The sequence below is a fragment of the Agelaius tricolor genome, unplaced genomic scaffold (assembly GCF_023055355.1).
Source record: "Agelaius tricolor isolate 1412-34295 unplaced genomic scaffold, bAgeTri1.0.p SCAF_11, whole genome shotgun sequence".
In the NCBI taxonomy this organism is placed as follows: domain Eukaryota; kingdom Metazoa; phylum Chordata; class Aves; order Passeriformes; family Icteridae; genus Agelaius; species Agelaius tricolor.
The window spans coordinates 20804650-20822789 of record NW_027269271.1 but is presented as its reverse complement, the minus strand read 5'-3'; the positions used below and the strand labels follow the sequence as shown (position 1 = coordinate 20822789).

Here is an 18140-nt window from a genome sequence, read left to right as displayed (position 1 = left end):
TACATGTGCCAGCAAGCACACTTGCTGTGGCATGCACAGCATGGACATGCACACACAGCTGTGTGACACGCACGTGTGCAACAGACACGCACACAAGGCACACATGCACAACTGACAGAGTGACTTCACACATCTTGGCTGGAGCCTGCGGCCATCCCGCTGCCCGGGGTTGCCATAGCACTGTGCCCTGGCAGTGTGCGTGTGGCGTGTGCCAGTGCACGCTGCGTGTGGCGGTTCCCCTGTGTGTGAAAACGTGTGTGGCAGGGATGTGTGTATGTGGGGATGCGTGTGTGCCCAGGGGTAGCCTCTGTATGACCATACCTCCCATGTACCTTCACATGCACCACATGCCCGTGCAAGCCTGCATATGCCCCTCCACGTCCACATGCCTGTGGGATACCGATGCTGTGTGTGCCAAGTATGCCATGTGCGTGCCCGAGTGCGCCAAGTGCAGAGTGTGCCCGTGCATGTCCATGCGTGCAGCACGCCCGTGTGTGCCGTGTGTAGCCGCGTGCCCACGCGTGTGTGTGTGTGTGTGTGTGTGCCATACGCAGCCCGTTCGCCCGCCGTACCGCGTGCGCTCTCGCCCTCCGCGGTGCCCGCGGTGCCCCCGGTGCGGCGAGGCGCGGTGCTGCGAGGCGGGGCGCTGGGGAGCGCGGCGAAACGGAGGGCGGAGCACGGCGGCGGGGGTGAGAGGCGGCGCCAGCCCCCACCGACCTCCAAACTTTCATTAACTCGGCAGCACCGGCGGCGGCCGTTCCGGGCCTGGTGGAACACCGGCACTGACACTGACACCGACACCGGGCTGGGCGCGGCGGAGCGGCGCCCCCGCGGGCCCAGCCGGCGCGGCGGGAGGGGCCGGGCGTCGGCATGGGCACGGTAAGGGGCGCGCACCTCCGCCGGCACCGGGTGCCCGGCCCGTCCAGCAGCCGTAGCAGCGGTGGGGATGGGACGGGAGGAGGAGTGGGTGGGCTGCCGAACAGGGATGAGAAGGGGACGAGGGCGGCGAGGGCCTCCGGAGCGGCGGGGTCGGGGACATCGGTGGCGGCACCGGGAGCGGCCACCCGTCAGGATGGTGTCGGGAGCGGAAGAGCGGGATAACGGGATGCGGGGCGGTCCCGCATCTGTTGCTCTCGCGGCGCGGCGGCGCGGTGCCGGCGGAGCGCGGGGGCGCGGCGCGCAGTGCGGGACCACCGCCGCCGCTCCCGGGGACGGCGCCGGGCACCGGGACGGCCCGGCTCGGTGACGGGCCGGGGGGGTTGGCGGTAATTTTCCACGGGCATGTGCCGGGGCGGGGCGGCGGAGCAGCCACCACGTGGCGGCTGATGTAACCGGGCCCCCCCGCCACCGTACTGCACCGGCGGCGGCGGCGGCGGGAGGGAACCGTGCGGCGGGCGCTGCCCGCGGGGCCGCCGCCGGAGCCGCCCCCGCGGTGCGGGAGGGGAGCATGGCGGCAGCAGGCCGGCTCGCTTCCCGCCTTCCGCGGGCACCGGAGAAGCCCGGTTGCGGTGGGCCCGGCAGATGCTGGCGGAAGAAATGGCCTCGCAGGTGGCAGCGGCTGCACCGGTGCACCGGGCCGCTCTCCCGCCGGGCGAGAAGGGACAGGGGCTCCATCCTTCGGTCGGACATCCGTGGCCTTCTGCTGGCTGCCGTGTGCTGCGTCCCCGCGCCGAGGTGTGACATGCTGTACGAGAGCCCCTGTGGGTGCCCAGTTGTCCCCATTTCCAGGGTACTGTCACCTGTGCCGGCTCTAGGTACGAGCTGCGCTGCCCTCTGGTCTGTCACGGCATCGCGCAGCTGTGGGAGAGCCACCCCGTGGCACCAGTGCTTTGCATCCTCGTCCCTGCTGGGCTGTCCCAGGGGATGATGCAGCCTCGGGCATCCTTGCATCCGTCCCATTGCCACACCACCGCTGGCTTCCCGCTCGGTCCTTGTCAGGCTGAGAGCCAATGCCAGCGGCACCTGCAGTGCTCATGGAGGCTTATCAGCACCTGGCAGACCCCGAGGGGAGTGGCAGCCGTCCGGCCCCTTGGGCACTCCCCCTTCCCAGGACACGGGACTAGTTCCCGGTGTGAATTCAGGGCCGCAGGAGGGTAGGCAGTTTTTGGCTGGCTGGTGGTAGGTGTGTGATGGGGAGGAGGTCTACCCACTGAGCCTGCATCTCCCACCTTTGAGAGGTCCCTGTGGCATGTGAGGAGCCCGGTTTGTGGCAGTAATGACATCTCAGCTCCCCTGGAAATGCAGGCACTGCTGAGGAGGGCATTGGCACTGAGGTGCAGCATCTGCGGTATCTGCTGGCAGCAGCCTGTCTGTGCTGGAGGGGCTGGGGGCTCACGCCACAGCCCCTGGATTCCTGCCCCTTATCTACACTGCCCAAGCGCCTTCCTTATGTCTTAAGGTCTCTGCTGATTGCTTCAGAGTCATGGCAGCCTGGGGATAGGCCCTGGGGTGTTTGACTGCTGCTGGTGGTGGTCGGGGACCCTCAGTGCGGGTCAGGGGTCCTTCTTCAGCCAACAAGGTTATTGAGCACTGGTGTGGGATCTGCAAACACCAGTGCTTGTTGCACAGACAATCAAACCGGTGTTTTGCAAGAGCGTCCGTCCCTTCCAGTGAGGTCAGGCCTCAGTGTTCCCCCGGGGCCTCCGGCAGCCCCAGGCTGGGGCGGGGTGAGGGCCAGGGAGGCAGATGCCTGTGCCCGTGCACTGTCCAGCAGCACCTGGCACCCGGCAGAGCCCAGCGGCTCGGCCCCCCTGCGCTGCACGTGCATGCGATGCACCGGGGCAGAAGGCAATCGTTTCCCATCTGTGTCCTGCGCGGCAGCTGAGCCCTGCACTGGCCCCGCTCTGCGCCCAGTCCCGGCGCTGTCGTGTGCTGCAGCCACTTCAGCTTCATCTCTCGCTGGGGGAGAGCTCAAGGGGCCCCCGCTCCTGCCCGCGGCCCCTGACGCCCACCTGCCGGGGGGCCAGCAGCCAGCTGTCCGCAAGGTCGTCTGTCCACACCGGGTAAATCTTTAACTGCTTCTTGGGAAACACCTGGGAGCTGCCGCTCGTGTGGGTGCCAGGAGGTTCAGAGACGCTGCAGGGGCTGGGAGCCAGCAGAAGGAGACCCCACCACCAACCCACCCAGCCCCAGGCACCGCGTCCTCCGCCAGGAGTCCTGCTACCCAGTGGGCAGGTAGAGGGGAGTGACCTGCCTGGCACAGCCCCCTGGTTCCTGGAGGGAGGGGGAGGCCTGGGGTGGGGATGTGCCCACCCCACCAGTCACATCTCTCTTGGTGTCTTCTCCCCTCTGCCCAGCTTGCTCTGCCGGTGGATTGAAGGACACTAGTGCTGGTGCCGCAGCCAGCGTGACAGAGAGTGGGCAGGCACGGGACCCTGCACAGGACCAGCACCGGGACCAGCACCGTGCTCCAGCCTCCAGGAATGGCCGATAAGTGCAGCGAGGGGCTGCTGGTAAGTGCAGGGGTGTGGGGAGCGGGCTGGTGTGCGCCACTGCCTCGGGGACCAGAGAGCCTGGCACAGGGAGCAAGACACTGGGGCTGTCGTAGGACTTGGTGTACCCTCCTGGGTTCTCCAGTTGGGGTTGGGGCACCATGGTGCTCTCCCAGCATGATGAGTTTTAGGCTGATGCTCTCTCTCCATGAGCCTGTTGCCTGTGGGGCTCTTTGGGTGTGGTGTCTCGTTGTGCCTGGAGATGCTATCGCCTGTTTTCAGGCGCTCTGCCCAGCATTATCACCCACCCCAGCTCTGCAGGCAGACAATTCTACAGCCTGCTGTTCAGCAAAGGGTGCAGGTGTTCCTCCAAGCCATGTGCCCCCAGAGGGGCACATTGTGGGTGTTTCTCCTTGCCTTCACCCAGTGGGCTCTCTGAGGATAGTGCAATGGCAGACAAAGGTTTCTCTGGGCACTGGTGTAGTGCCTGACCTTCCATCCTCACTAGCGGTGCGTTGCAGGGTGATGTGGGCTGCCGTGCACTTGCCTGTGCCAGGGGTAGATTTGGTGTTCTGGGCAGATGCGGGATGTGCCCGCTGCATGTCTTTGTTGGAAGGCTGTGATGGCCCCATGCTTGTGGCAGTTCAGGTTCCTGTGACAGGATGCTGTGCAGCCTTGGGCAGGTGAGCCCCCAGGCTAGGCTTGGCTGTTTCCCTTTTTCCCAAAGGATAGGAGCTGAATGCTGAGATTGACACGGTCACCGGGCCCTCCCCTTCCCGGGGGGCTTCCTGAAATAGCTGCACACTCCAGCTGGAGGGCTGGGAGCCAGGGTTTGCCTGGGAAGCCAAGAGCCGGGGGAGCGGCATGCTCCAGCAAGTGCTTCCAGCATGCACACAGTTCCTCTGCTTGTGTGTCCCAGCATGGCCCCGCTGGCTGTGCCTGCAGCAGGCAGCCCAGCACCCATCCGGCCCCCAACAGAGGAGGGCTTGGGGCAGCTGGTGGGATAGGAAGGCAGATTTCCTCTGGAGAAGCCCTAGGCTAGTAACAGGGAAGTGCTGAGAATATATCTGGGCACAGTCAGGGGTCTGTCATGGGGACACGCTTCTGCACATGGTGCTTGCTATTGCTCCATGCTGTTGATGTTTTCTTGCTATGACCAGAGCAGTCAGCATCGCACTGGGGCAAGGGCTGAGCCTGACGCCCATGTCAGGAGCCAGACATTGGAGAGCCCACCCACTCCCCATAAATCTTTAACCTGCTTCTCAGAAGTACCTGACCAGCCCACCCCAGGGCCAGGGTGTCACATGCAACAGGGCCTGACACGTGCTGTGTTGGCCGCCCTGGCTCTCAGACCTCTTCCTGGGCCTCCCCTGGTTGCAGGGTGTGAGGATATCACTGCACAGGGCATTGTGCTATGGGCTGTCTGGGGAGAAGGGTAGGTTCCTGTGAGAGCATCCCTGCTCCTGAAGCATCCCCATTCCTGCATCCTGTGAGCACCAGGAGGAGCTGCAGTGGGCCAGGTTCTGACCACTGAGCTGCCTGAGTCCCAGGAAAGGAACATAATCTCCTTGGCCTGCCTCCAGGGCCCTGCCAGTAACCTCATAAAGTTTGGTCCCTGCCTGTCCTCTCATCCCTGCCTGCAGGTGCAGCTCCCACCCCCACCACCCCCAGTCCAGCCGGGCTCTCACCATGCAACTCCTGCCCAGCATTGTGTGCAGTGCATGGGGCTGGACAGGTTTACAGTGCCTGCTGTGCCGCACCTGGGGAGGGACAGGGGTGATGGAGGCAGCAGGTGGGTGATGTGCAGCTGTGCCTCAGTTTCCCCACCTGTCACCTGAGGCCTGGAGAACAAGGGTGATGTGTATTGCTTTTGCAGGATCTGTGTTTTTGGGTGCCTCTGTGAAGCTCTGAATGCTTTCTCCAGAGCTGGAGGCAGTTGGGAGGGGCCGTGCCCAGCCTACTTCTCCCAACCCCCAGAAATGCTCTGACTGCGGATACCCAACGGAGTGTGGGACAGCTCCAGGGGCTGGATCAGTCCCTGTGTAGCTAGGCAGAGGGGCTCCCTGTGAGCCACAGGGGAGGGTCTGACTGCCTCTCCCTCCCAGGCCTTTAAGGACGTTTTGTTTTGTTTTCCTTGGGGTGCTTTGTTCAGACTCCAGCATTGCCAGTGGCTCCTGACTCCCGGGGCTGCCTTGCTGGCACGGCCAGGCAGCCTTTGGCTGCAGCTTGCCCAGCTCAGGTAGGTTCCTGCTGTCACCCCAGACCACTCTGACTACACACTGGGGTGCTGCTCCCCCTGCACTGCACGGGGGAAGGGCTGGGGGGTCCCTGCCTGTTCCAGACACCCCCAGCGGCGCGGTGCCACTGACCAGCGGCAGGAGCTGCGGAAGTGGCTTTTGGCTCCGGGAGCCCTTCCCGGAATACCAAGGGGCAGGAATGGGGGGGCTGGCGGGGGATTTTTCTGCCTGAACGCCCCAGGAGAATCATGTCTGCCCTGGTAGAATGGGGCCAGAGAAAGGCAGCCCTGTCGGGAAGCACTCAGCTAGGCGATAGTGGCACTGGGACAGGTCCCTGGGCATTGTTCCTACCCCAGTCACCCTGCAGCCGTGGGAGGGGCTGGAAGACCTGTGGACCACCCCCCTGTCTCTCTAGTTCATCACCATGAGCCAGTCAGGTTGGGGACCAGAATGCCCGGGTAGGTGAGGGTCCTTTGTTTCTAGCGGTGTGCCTCCATGCATCTGGCTGTCCCCTCTGTCTGCTGGCTGGGCTGCCAGGGAAGCAGCACTTTGCTCCCACAGGGCAAGGCTGGCAGAGGGTCTGGCATCCCCAGGACAGGGCGGTGGGTCCTGCTGTGATGTGCTCAGGCTGCTCTAAGGAGCAGGGGATGCAACATGCCCAGGGCAAAACATGGTGCTAGCACACAGGTGGCCCTGACAAAGTGTTGCAGCTGAACTGGGTCATGGAGGGTTGCCCACAAGGTGCCCACATACCTTGCAGGCTATCTGGGCACAGAGCTGCCTGGCCTTCTGCCCCTGTGTAGGGCAGGACTGGGCTGGGGTCACTGGGGCTGGCACAGCATGAGGTGGCTCTTGGCTTGGATGTCTTGGGGGCATGGTTGAGTGCTGCCATCCCCTGGGTGGTGCATGTCCCAAGCTACTGGGTGGCTGGTGCAGGAGGGGACAGGAACAAGCCCTGGGTGCTGGCATGTGAGAGGTGGAGTGCCCACCCCACACACGTGTGCTGTTCACGTGTGCGCCCTCGGCCGCTGCTGCCCGGACCCCAGATGGTCGCCCGAAAGCGCCGCCCGTCCCCCCGCCCTCCGTGCGCCATCATGCCTCGCTGGCGCCTTGGCCACGCTCCCCAGCCGGGACACAGGGCTGGGAGCAGCTGGGGCACCCCGAGCCTGGCTGCAGGGCACCCTCTGCCTGGCCTCCTATGGGACACAGCACCCCACCAGGGTCCCACCTCGCGCTGGCAGAGGGGTGAGCAGGGAGGCTGTGGGGTGCCTGGGCAGTGAAGGGGTTGTGGCATAGCCCTCCTGCCAGCCAGATGGTCCCCCTCGGGGCAGTGACCTTGTGAGGGTTGCCATGGAGGCTCATGATGTCACCAACAATATGACGTTGAGTGAAGTAGCATGGCACCAGGCTGGGGATGTGCCAGCAGAAAGGTTTGTCCCTGTGCCCCTATCCCCAAGCAGGGCCGTGCCCTGTTCCTGCAGCCCTTGGATGCCCAGGGTTGGGATTGGGCATGCAGGGCCAAGCTGCTGTGTGGATGATGGGATAGGGGTGGGAATGCATGTGTGGGGCTTGGGATGTTCAGGCATGGAAACAGGGGGCTCTGAGGGAATGTCATCCTCTGCTATGCTCCAAGAGCAGCTCCTGGCCCCGACCAGACGGGCAGCGGTGCCCGCAGGGAGGGCAGTGCTGCCCACTGGAGCGTGCAGGGCTGTGAGCAGCTGGACCCCGCTAATGAGGCCTCATTAAGTGGGACAGGGCTGAGCCCGCTGTGCAGCCTGCTCTGCCTTGCCTTGCCCTGCCTACCCGAGCCAGGGAGGGCACCTGGTTTGTGGGGGTACGGCTCGTGGGGGGTAGCAGAGCCCTGCAGTGCCTGCGGGGCGGGCCAGGCAGGCATGGTGCCAGGGCAGGTGGCATGGTGGGGTGCCGGTGCTGCATCAGGGCGGGCAACAGGGGGCCGAGCCTGGCTGGGAGGCAAGGGGGGAGCAGTGCCAAGCGCTGGAGGCAGTGGGCGGGGGAAGGCGGGAGGGCGGGTGGCTGCTGCTGCGCCGGAGCCCGAGGTGCCAATGAAGCTGGGGACTCCTGGAGCCGTCCAGCCTGGGCCCCCGGATGGCAGCTGCGAGCAGCCAGGCCCCCTCGGACCCTCTCAGCAGGTCAGTGGGCAGGTGAGAGCAGCATCTGGGGGACAGAGTGGGGGGCGGACCAAGCGGAGTGATGGCCATGCCAGTGCTGTCCCCTCACCACTCATGGGTCTCCAAAACCCTTTGCACTGTCTTTGGGGTGGTGGCTCTGCAGGGGGGAGCTGAAGCTGTAGATTTGTGCCATGGCATGCTGGAGAGGTACCCCCAAGCCCTACAGCCTTTGATGTAAGGTGCTCCAGGGAGGGAGGGGAGAGTATAGCACCAAACCCCTCCATGGCCTCAGTTGTGTTGGGAGCACAAAGAGATTGCCTGACAGTTGTGTTTTTGTTATCCCTGGAATCTACTGATTTTGCAGAAAGGGTGCACAGCACCTGGGTTGCAACTCAGTGCTGCAGGGGCAGAGCATAGCAAAGATCCTCCTTGTCCCCCCCTCCCCTGTTCCCTTTCATGGGCATCAGTGAGCAATGTCAAAGTTTGCCCCGTTTCCCCCATGGCACCCCAGGGCAGTACTGGTGGATCGCAGAGCGTGCTCAGGGCTGTCCCTGGGGCCGGACAGCCTTCAGCAATGAGGGGTGGTGAAGGCAGTGTAATACTCCTGGGAGGTCCTGCGGTTTGGGCGTGCCCCTCATCATTGCATTACCCCAGCCCTGGGACTGTCCCCAGCACCGTGCCAGATGCCTTTTCTCCTACAACATGTCTCTGCTACACTGAGACAGGGGCAAACATGGGGCTGAGCAGCAAAGAGATAGGGTAGGGAGAGTTAGGATGTGCTGGTGAGGCTGGCAGAGTCAGGCTGCACAGCGCACAGCAACCTTGGATGCAGGGATGACACTTGTGGATTCATCCTGCACTCCTCTTTCTTGCCCTGGAAGAGCCACTACTGTGGAAATTATGTAATTGGCGTATTTTTCAATCTTCCAGCAGCCCCTGCCTAAAACAGCCGTGAGTTTGTTGCCATTGCCATGGCAATGAGCAATGACATCGGGCTGATGACATCAGGGGTACTGGTACCCTCTGCTGGCATTACAGGAGCAGCCCTGACAGCCCTCGAGTTGGAGGCTGCAGGGCACCCTCTGGAAAAATTGGGGGTCCCTCACTGGTTCAGGGGGGCTGGATAAGGTTTGTTCCCCACAGAGGGCTGGGCTGGCGTACTCCCATGTGGACAGTTTGAATGGGGAAAAAAAGAGGAGGGGGTTCATGCTGGAGATGCCTCCCTTGAGGACATCCTTTTCCACTATCGACCCTGCCACCATCACAAGCTTAGCAGCCATAAATCAGGGCCCCTTAGGGAAGTGGGGCGCATCCGGGCACCCCAGCCAAGCTGTCATTGTGTGAGTCGATGCTGCTTAGCATGAGAAAGACCTTGGTGCCAGGCAGGGTGATGGATGATGCCTGCTTTGCTGGGCTGGGGAAGTTTTGGCCGTCATGTATGGGGGGTTCCCTGGGGAAGGGGGAAGAAGGATGCCCTGAGCACCCCGAACGTCCCCTTTTGGGATGTTTTGGACATTCCCTTTTGGAACTTCCCTTCTGGAGACATTTGGGGTGCCTGTGGTATCCTTCCTCCTCCCTGATGTTATCACCCAAGCCAGGCATCTTTTGAAGCTGCATTGGGTTACATGCACAGAAAATCTGGGGCCTGGGAGCAGGACCTGGTCCCTCCAGAGACTGCACTGTTGCTGGGTGGCAGCTCTCCCTTTGCATTCCAGCTCTGTCCCCTTCCCATAGCAGGGAAAAGGGGGGAGTTTCATCTTCCCAGATGTCTGGGTTCTCTCTATCCACCTCCTTTTTTACCATGTGGGGTTGGGAGGGTGGTTAATGAGTGTAAAGGACAGGATGACCTTCCTAGATTTGGGGAGGGGGGGTGTAGCGAGCTGATGGGTGAGCATGCAAGTGTTTGCGCACGTGTGCTCGCTTGTGCATGCATGGACACACATGTGGCTGCCCCCTTATTGGGGACAAGTGCACCAAAGCCCAGTGCTGCAGGAAAGGAGGAGGGAGCAGCACAGGCCTGGCAGTTTCATTGCACTGGTGCCAAGCAACCCAAATTTGGGGTGCTCCATGAGGCTTGGGAGTGAAGCCAGGGTCACCTGAGCAGAGTGATGGCTTGGAACAGGGATGAGGTTCCCCGTGGGCACCAGGGCTCCTGCCTGAGCCGGGGCCATAGAGTGTTTCTGGTCTCCTCACCAGACCCTTGGTCAGGGAGGCTGGAGCACTTCCCTCACTCCTGCTGGCTGTGCTGCTCATTAAGAGCCTCGTTAGTGCAAGCAGCTTAATCAGAGGCTTCCCGATCGGATCAGTCTGCTCGAGTGGGCAGCGTGCCCCGGCATGGGGACACTGCCAGTGTCCTGTCCCCTGCTTTGGGGACTTCTGAGTCGTGTTCTTGCACAGCACCCCACCTCTGCTGGGAGGGAGGTCCCCCAGCACCTGGAGCTGCTGTGAGCTTCTTTCTGACGGCCCCTTGGCTCACAGAGTCAGGTGGGGGCAGGCCGGTTCCCCGGCCGGGCAGGGCAGCGTATTGCCCCTGCATCCCTGCCCAGAGTGCCCTGTGATGCCCCCGGCCCCTGTGCTGCTCCCCTGCAGCCCCCCCGCAGCCCGCGGCGCGTGCGGGCCCCGCTCGCAGCAGATGGCTTTGTTTGGCAGCGCGGTGCCGGAGTCGCTGGGCATCACGTCCCGGCTGTGCCGCCCTAATCAAATGACACGGTTAGGTGCACCGCGCCTGCTGCCCGCCCCGCCGGCCTGAGCAGATACAAAGTGACGGCTCCCAGTTGCGGCCCGCTCGCTGCTGGCCTCAGCCGTTGTGGGGGGCTGCTGCGGGAGAGGCAGGAGGTGGGCATGGGTACTGGGGTGTCTCTGGTGCTGAGACCAGCGCTGTGGAGTTCCAACAGGCTCCTAGGGCTGCTGCTCCCTGTGCTGCTCCTGTAGGAGCATGGGTGCTGTGGGACTATGGACTGGCAACCAGCACCCTTGCCCCATGCAACCATCCATCACCTGGCCTCAGGTGGGGAGGGCTTGGGGCACCCCTGCATTGCAAAATGCCGTCTACCCTCAGGCTAACGTGCCAGAGCTCCACAGCATCCATGCAGGACATTAGTACGACCCTAGGGCTGTGCTGGGACAGAGCCATGGGGTGATGGGTGCCATCCCTGCGGTGGTGACAGGCACTCATCTCCTTTGTTGTCCTCCTTGGTGTGAGCTCACATTGTGTGGCAGTCTGCACAAAGCGCCCTTTCTTGCCCCCTTCTGCCCCCCTTCCCCCCCAGTCCCCTGCAGTGAGAGACACCTGGGCACTGGGGCTGCCCACCCGAGGGACCCAACTGCGTGGGACCCCCTGTGAGCTGCCCCACGCATGGTGCCCTTGCTTAATGCTGAGCTGGCAGCAGGACCCTGGCTGAAGCAGGGTGCTTTTTCCGGGGGATACCCAGGCCCCTGCCAGCTCTAGTCACTGCACCTCGCTTCCCATCGAGAGGGGCTTCTGCTTCAACCCGGGGGTCCCACAATTTCCCTCCCAGTCGTGGGCAGTGGCCACCCAGCAGGACCTCTCTCACTAGACGCAGGGAGGGGGGGCACGAGAACAGAGGCCCCTTTGTGCTCTGGCGCCTGGACCTGCTTTGTATGAGTTGCAGGCTCTCCCTTTGCTGCAGCCGGGCTCTGGGCAGAGCCATTCATGGGGGGGCCGACACCGCTGCCCTCCCCCTCCTTGGCACTGCCTGTGCGTGGCGGGCGGCGGGGACAGGCAGGGGGGCGGGATGGGGAAGGATGCCGGGGACCTCCCAGCCCCGCTTGGCGGCTGTCACCCTTCCAATGGGGCCAGCAGGGGGGTCCCCAATTGACACATCCCATGGCATCTCTCCGCAGAATGGCGCCGTGCCCGGGGAGCAGGGCAAGCAGGAGAAGAGCGTCAAGCGCGGCAACTGGGGCAACCAGATCGAGTTTGTGCTGACCAGCGTGGGCTATGCCGTGGGCCTGGGCAACGTCTGGCGCTTCCCATACCTCTGCTACCGCAATGGGGGAGGTGGGTGTCGGGGCCGGGGGAGGGGGGTTCCTCTGGGCAGGGGTGGGGGTGTGCACCCCAGCCTCACATGGTATTTCTTGGGCTGGTGCAGGGCATGGGAAGCACAGCCGTGCCTGTGGTTAGTGCTCACTCATCCTCTGGTTCCTGCTCACCAGGTGCCTTCATGTTCCCCTACTTCATCATGCTCGTGTTCTGCGGCATCCCCCTCTTCTTCATGGAGCTCTCCTTTGGGCAGTTTGCCAGCCAGGGTTGCCTTGGCGTCTGGAGGGTCAGCCCCATGTTCAAAGGTAAGGAGTTGCCTGTCCGTACTGGCACAGGCCAGCATGGGACACCTGCTGTTACAGTGCTCAGCAGCTGGTGTGACCCTCACACACCATGGGATGCATGCACACCTCTGGCACATCACACGGCCCAGTGCAGGCACCTGCAGCTTGTGCAGACCTGCACACATATGCCCTGCACATAGATCATGGTCTGCATTGCACTGGTCCCCTGTGCACATGCCCTCCCTGGCTACGCTGCCCTGCACAGCCTGCCTGGCATCCCTTGTACGCATTACACGTGCCCCTGCACGCGCGCTGCATCTCCTGCGCAAACCCTGGCCCTGCGCTGGCATCCACTGCAGGCATTACACACACATCCCTGCATACGCCACACGTGTCCCCAGCACATCACTCTTGCAGAGGCCACTCGGGTCCCCTGAACACACTGTGGCATGTCCAGCTGTGGGCATGCTTCTGCAGTCGTCTCTCTGGACCATAGGTAGCAGGTGCTGTTGCCACATGCTTGCCCTGCCATGGCTGGACCCTGCTCCAGGTGCATCTCCTGGATTACTGGTGTGCTCCCCAGCCCGTGCACACGCTCTTGTGTGCCCTGCACAGTGGCATGCTGAGCCTGGGGTGCACTTCCCTGTGCTCATGTGGCCTCTCACATGCCACCAGATAACTGCAGGCCTCAAGTCACCGTAGCCAGGAGTGATCCCCATCCAGTTGTTCTCTCGAGCTGCAGACCCCAAGGGTTTGCCTGCAGCCTGTATGCATTGCCATGTATCCTAGGGGACGCTCAGCACCACTAGGCTCGTTTGGAGGTAGAGGATCCCATGCACAGTGTTCCTCACATCTGTGGCAAAGCCAGGCTCTGAGCTGCAGCTTGGCTGCAAGGCTGCTGACAGCATGGCATGCAGCCCACTCCTCCCGTGCCACAACCCTGGTGCTGTGCGCCGTGCCCGTGCCGCCGCACCCTGCCGCTCACCCCTCCCCGGTGCTGTTCCCAGGCGTGGGCTACGGGATGATGGTGGTGTCCACATACATCGGAATCTACTACAACGTGGTGATCTGTATTGCCTTCTACTACTTCTTTGTGTCCATGACGCGCGTGCTGCCCTGGACGTACTGCAGCAACCCCTGGAACACGCCCGACTGCGTGGGGGTGCTGGACGGGAACCTCTCCAGCCGGGCTGCCCTCAACATCACCCAGCTCCTCAACACCACCCAGAAGCGCACCAGCCCCAGCGAGGAGTACTGGAGGTACCAGGGCCTGGGATCAGGGATGGGGGAGGTGGTGGTGGCTGGGCCCCACTGACGCTGCTGCCCCCTCCCCATACAGGAGGTATGTGCTGAACCTGTCAGATGACATCGGGAACCTGGGCGAGGTTCGGCTGCCCCTCCTGGGCTGCCTTGGTGTCTCCTGGGTCGTTGTCTTCCTCTGCCTCATCAAGGGCGTGAAATCCTCGGGGAAGGTACCTGTGTGCTCCCTCTCTGGGCCCCTCCCTGGGGGTGTGGGCATGCCTTCAGGATAGATGGCCATGTCCCCTCTAGGCATAGCCCCACCCCTACTGTTAATGAACCTCCCATTGTGGACATGTTCCCAATCCCTTCTGGGCACAGCTCTTCCTCTTTTAGCATTGTCCCTGCCCTCTATGTGCTCCTCCCACTCTGGGAAAGGCCACACCCCTGTGACCTGGTCACATCCCTTCTGGACACAGCTCCTCCCATATGGCCATGGTCTCACCTCCTTCAGCATAGTCCCTTCCCTGGACCATATTCTCTCTTCCTGGTCTGTCTCTTCACACTCTGGACCATAACCCCAGTCCACAGCCACACCTTAGCCATACCTGCCTATGTCCCCAGCCCTGCCCCCATCCCTCCCCCACTGACGTGCTGCCCCACAGGTGGTGTATTTCACGGCCACCTTCCCCTATGTGGTGCTCACCATCCTCTTCGTGCGCGGCATCACGCTGGAGGGGGCCGTCACTGGCATCATGTACTACCTGACACCCCAGTGGGACAAGATCCTCAATGCCAAGGTGAGCAGGGACAAAGGGTGGCGGCAGGCAGCCAGGGCTGAGCGGGGCTGGGAGCACAGCACTGACCATCCCACTGCCACAGGTGTGGGGTGACGCGGCCTCGCAGATCTTCTACTCACTGGGCTGTGCCTGGGGCGGGCTCATCACCATGGCTTCCTACAACAAATTCAACAACAACTGCTATCGGTGAGTGCCTGACCACAGTCCCCCAGCCCTGCCTCTGCCCTCGTGTCCACTGCCAGCCCTGACTCCTCTTCCCACAGGGACAGCATTATCATCAGCATCACCAACTGTGCTACCAGCGTCTATGCTGGCTTTGTCATCTTCTCCATCCTGGGCTTCATGGCCAACCACCTGGGTGTGGATGTCTCCAAGGTGGCTGACCACGGGCCAGGCCTGGCCTTCGTCGCCTACCCTGAGGCCCTCACCTTGCTCCCGATCTCACCACTGTGGTCCATTCTCTTCTTCTTTATGCTCATCCTCCTGGGGCTGGGTACACAGGTAGGTCATGGTGGGACCAGCATGTTCAGATGAGGTGGCATGGTGGGGCCAAGGTGGTGACATGCTGCCCCCTCTGCCCCCTGTGTAGTTCTGCCTGCTGGAGACTCTGGTCACGGCCATTGTGGATGAGGTGGGCAATGAGTGGATCATCCGCAAAAAGACCTTCGTAACGCTGGGAGTGGCTGTGGCTGGCTTCCTGCTGGGCGTCCCGCTCACCACACAGGTAGGTGACCATGGGACTGTTGCCACGGGGTGCTATTGCCATGGCCACTTTCAGCAGCCACGTCCACTTTGTTGCCACTGTGATGGTAGTGACAGTCAGGGCCTGGTCTTGCCACGCCAACACTGGGGAGGGTACCCAGAATTGTCTCCATGCTGACTCTGGCATGAGGCATTGCGGTGGTGGTGGTGGTGTGCCAGCTGCGTGTTGCCAGCACAGTCAGCACGGCTGTGCTGGTGCCCTGCCAGTAGTGGTGGTACCGCAGGGGCAGCTGTGCCAATGTGTCTGTCTTCCAGGCGGGCATCTACTGGCTCCTGCTAATGGACAACTACGCCGCCAGCTTCTCCCTGGTGGTCATCTCCTGCATCATGTGTGTGGCCATCATGTACATCTATGGTAGGTGCAGCTGCCTGCAGCCAATCGGATGGTAGGGCTGATCTAGCCAGCCAATGGGGAAGGGTTTGCCCCAACAGCTGGCCAATCAGCAGCTTGCTCTGTGTTACATGGGGGAAGGCTGTTGCCCAATCAGGAGCTGCGGCCTGGAGAGGCTCCTGGGTCCCATCCATCCCCACGATGGCACTGGGGCTGGAGCCAGGTGGGCGGTGAGGGGGCTCAGGTCACCCCCAGGACTGATGGTCACTTTTCTCCCCAGGGCATCGCAACTACTTCAAGGACATTGAGATGATGCTGGGCTTTCCTCCCCCACTCTTCTTCCAGATCTGCTGGCGCTTCATCTCACCTGCCATCATATTTGTGAGCATCGCAACCATGGGGTATTGGTCTGTGGGAGGAGGGAGTGAGGAGCTCACCAGGACATGGCACTCCCTGGAGAGGAGGGTGCTGGGCTCAGGAGACCAGCAATAGGGCAGTGAGGAAGTTGTGGGGGTACAGAGCAAGCTGGCTGCTCCCCACTGGCTGATCCTGCCTATCCCTTCCCAGTTCATCCTGGTCTTCACAGTGATCCAGTACCGGCCCATCTCCTACAACGAGTATGTCTACCCTACCTGGGCCATCAGCATCGGCTTCCTCATGGCGCTCTCTTCCGTCATCTGCATTCCCATCTACGCCATCTACAAAGTGTGCCGTTCTGAGGGGGACACACTGCTTGAGGTGGGTGGCCAGGGGCTGTTTGTTTGTGTCCCGCCTGGAGCTGCCATCAAGGCTGTCCCTGACCTCACTGGAGCTGTCAGCGGTGGCTGTGTGCAGGCAGCGTGCATAGGGCACCACATGTTTGTGCACCCCTGGAAGCTGCTGGCACGTTGGTGCAGACTGGGGCAGGGGAGTATGGTGGGTGCTAATCTTGTCTCCATCCTCTCCCTTTCTAGCGCTTGAAAAATGCTACCAAGGCAAGCAAGGACTGGGGCCCAGCTCTGCCAGAGCACCGCAGCGGGCGCTACGCCCCGGCGTTCAGCCCTTCCACTGAGTCCCACCTGGAGGTGCAGCCCCTGCAGCCAGAGAAGGGCCAGAGTGAGGCAGCGGCTGCATCCCCCGTGCAGGGCAGCAATGGCTCAGCCCACAGCCAGGACTCCAGACTGTGACCCCCCACAATCCCCGCACCCCCTCTAACCCCTCTTGCACCTTCCGCTGGCGGAGCCTGGCTCCGGGCGCACCGGACCATGGGGGCTCTCAGCACCCATCCCCGAGACCCCCCCACCTCCTCGCCGGTTAACCCCTCCCGCCCCTGCCCCCGTGGCGTTTGTTAACCCTCGTGTTTATGGTAACCTTTGTGCTCGACGCTGGGACAAGAGAGGAGGGGGCGCAGCCCCGGGAGGGCTGGGAGCCAGAGGCACTTTGCAGGAGCCTTGACCTGGGGGTATGCACAGGATGGGGGGGGTGGGATGCTCCCAGGCTCCCACCCCCCCTTCCCTAAGTCAGGCAGCCTGCCCTGCCATGGGGCACCCTCCTGACATTCCCATGGGGTGGGACCAAGGTTGGGCACGCCAGTATTGCCTGCGGCCTGTGTGTGCACAAGGCCATCATGGGAGGGGTTGGCACTGCAGGGACCCCCAGCCTGGGTGCACACCCGCTGTGGCTCAGAGCCTACTGGATGGTTACACCCAGGGCTGCTGCCAGGCACAAGGCCAGCACAGGGAGATGGGGGCAAGCATGTTGCTTGCACCGGCAGGGGGATCTGATGGCACAAGACACAAGCACTTAGAGCACACGTGTGTACACGTGTGTGTCCCTCACAGACACAGCACGGGCACAGATGTGGCGTACGTGGGCACGCACATATGCACGGTACGCCGGGGCTGTGCAGGCAGTGAGCTGGGATGCTCCCCTCCATGCACCCCTCCACCCTGTGGCCCCACTGGGGTCTCTGGGTGCCCTTCTGGGTGGCCAGGCATCGCCTACAAAGCTGGGCACAGCCACAAGCAGCGTGGGCACAGCCCAATGCTGCTGCCTGCCCCACAGTGGGGCAGGAGGCTGGGGGAGTACTTAAGCCTGGCCGGGGGGTAACCAGGCAGGGATGAGGTCCAGCTCTCCCTGGCAGCCCCAGCACTGGCAGGGGAGGACCCTCCACGGTGCTAAGGGGGAGCAGGATGGACTGGCCTCCCCCAGCTGCTGCTTAGCAAGAGGTACCAGCGGAGACACGAAGGGCTGCACCAGCCCACTCGCTCCGAGCCATCTGGGGATGCTTAGTCCCCAGTCAGTATTAGTGGAACAGGATGCACTGGCAAAGGCCGGGCGGTTTTAAATCTGTCTTCCAGCTCCAGCCAAAGGGCTTGGAGCTCTTGATTTGGGGGGATGGGATGAGACCCTTCCTACCCCGCTTGCTCCCCTCCCAGCCAGCACCCTGTGCTCCCTATGTTGCAGCCCCGAGGCTGGCACAGGGACACGGCACAGCTTGGCACGGTGGCGGGAAGCAGCGGGCGGCGAGCCCCAGCAGGATGTTCCAGCTCCCCGTCCCGAGCCCCCCGTCGTGCCGCGGCGAGGGGCGCAGGTTCCCGCATGGTGCCCGTGCCCTGCCCCTCGAGTCACGCCGCTACTCTTCACCTCTAATTGTTAGCAATAACGCGCGCGTCCCTGGGCAGCGCTGCCTGTGCCAGTGTCCCTGGGCAGCGCTGCCTGTGCCAGTGTCTCTCCTGGTGTAGAGTTCTAAAGTATCCTAGATTTTAATGAGATTTATATTCCTGAAGTTGTGTCCTGCTGTGCCCTTCTTTGGGAACAATGTGGGGGAGAGGGAGGGGTTGAAGAGTGGGGGACCACAATTAATGCGTGGAGCTCTTTTCCCCTCTGATGCCAGGTATTGGCACTCAACAGCCAGCTAGGTCCTGGGGTGTTCTCGTTTGCCC

General features: G+C 62.7%; 2 protein-coding genes across 4 annotated transcripts in view; one reads left to right on the top strand and one right to left on the bottom strand.

Annotated features, from left to right (window-relative positions):
- The first annotated feature begins 658 nt into the window (after positions 1 to 658).
- On the top strand, positions 659 to 17983 carry SLC6A9 (solute carrier family 6 member 9). Of its 3 annotated transcripts, XM_071436543.1 has the most exons (14): positions 659 to 879; positions 3297 to 3452; positions 11662 to 11818; positions 11974 to 12105; positions 13092 to 13344; positions 13424 to 13556; positions 13989 to 14123; positions 14206 to 14309; positions 14387 to 14624; positions 14713 to 14847; positions 15141 to 15240; positions 15497 to 15597; positions 15784 to 15954; positions 16170 to 17983. In XM_071436543.1, exons 2-14 carry the CDS (start codon positions 3423 to 3425, stop codon positions 16380 to 16382), a joined length of 1902 nt encoding a protein of 633 aa, XP_071292644.1. In that variant the 5' UTR covers positions 659 to 879; positions 3297 to 3422; the 3' UTR covers positions 16383 to 17983. The 3 variants fall into 3 exon arrangements, with proteins under 3 accessions (XP_071292644.1, XP_071292643.1, XP_071292642.1); XM_071436542.1 differs by lacking the exons at positions 659 to 879; positions 3297 to 3452 and adding an exon at positions 7685 to 7818; XM_071436541.1 differs by lacking the exons at positions 659 to 879; positions 3297 to 3452 and adding an exon at positions 7685 to 7830.
- The window catches only part of ARTN (artemin), a 71497-nt gene continuing 63684 nt past the window's right edge, over positions 10328 to 18140 (bottom strand). The window contains exon 6 of the transcript XR_011680635.1: positions 10328 to 10349. The gene's annotated coding sequence lies outside the window, so the exon portion shown is untranslated. The remainder of the gene's footprint in view (positions 10350 to 18140) is intronic.

Bases quoted from the DNA above. Each gene is read 5' to 3' on its own strand.
- SLC6A9 (XM_071436541.1), top strand. From the start codon at position 7,732: ATGAAGCTGGGGACTCCTGGAGCCGTCCAGCCTGGGCCCCCGGATGGC. The intron at 13,345-13,423 runs GTACCAGGGCCT...CTCCCCATACAG, and splicing joins CCCAGCGAGGAGTACTGGAG to GAGGTATGTGCTGAACCTGT. The intron at 15,955-16,169 runs GTGGGTGGCCAG...CTCCCTTTCTAG, and splicing joins AGGGGGACACACTGCTTGAG to CGCTTGAAAAATGCTACCAA.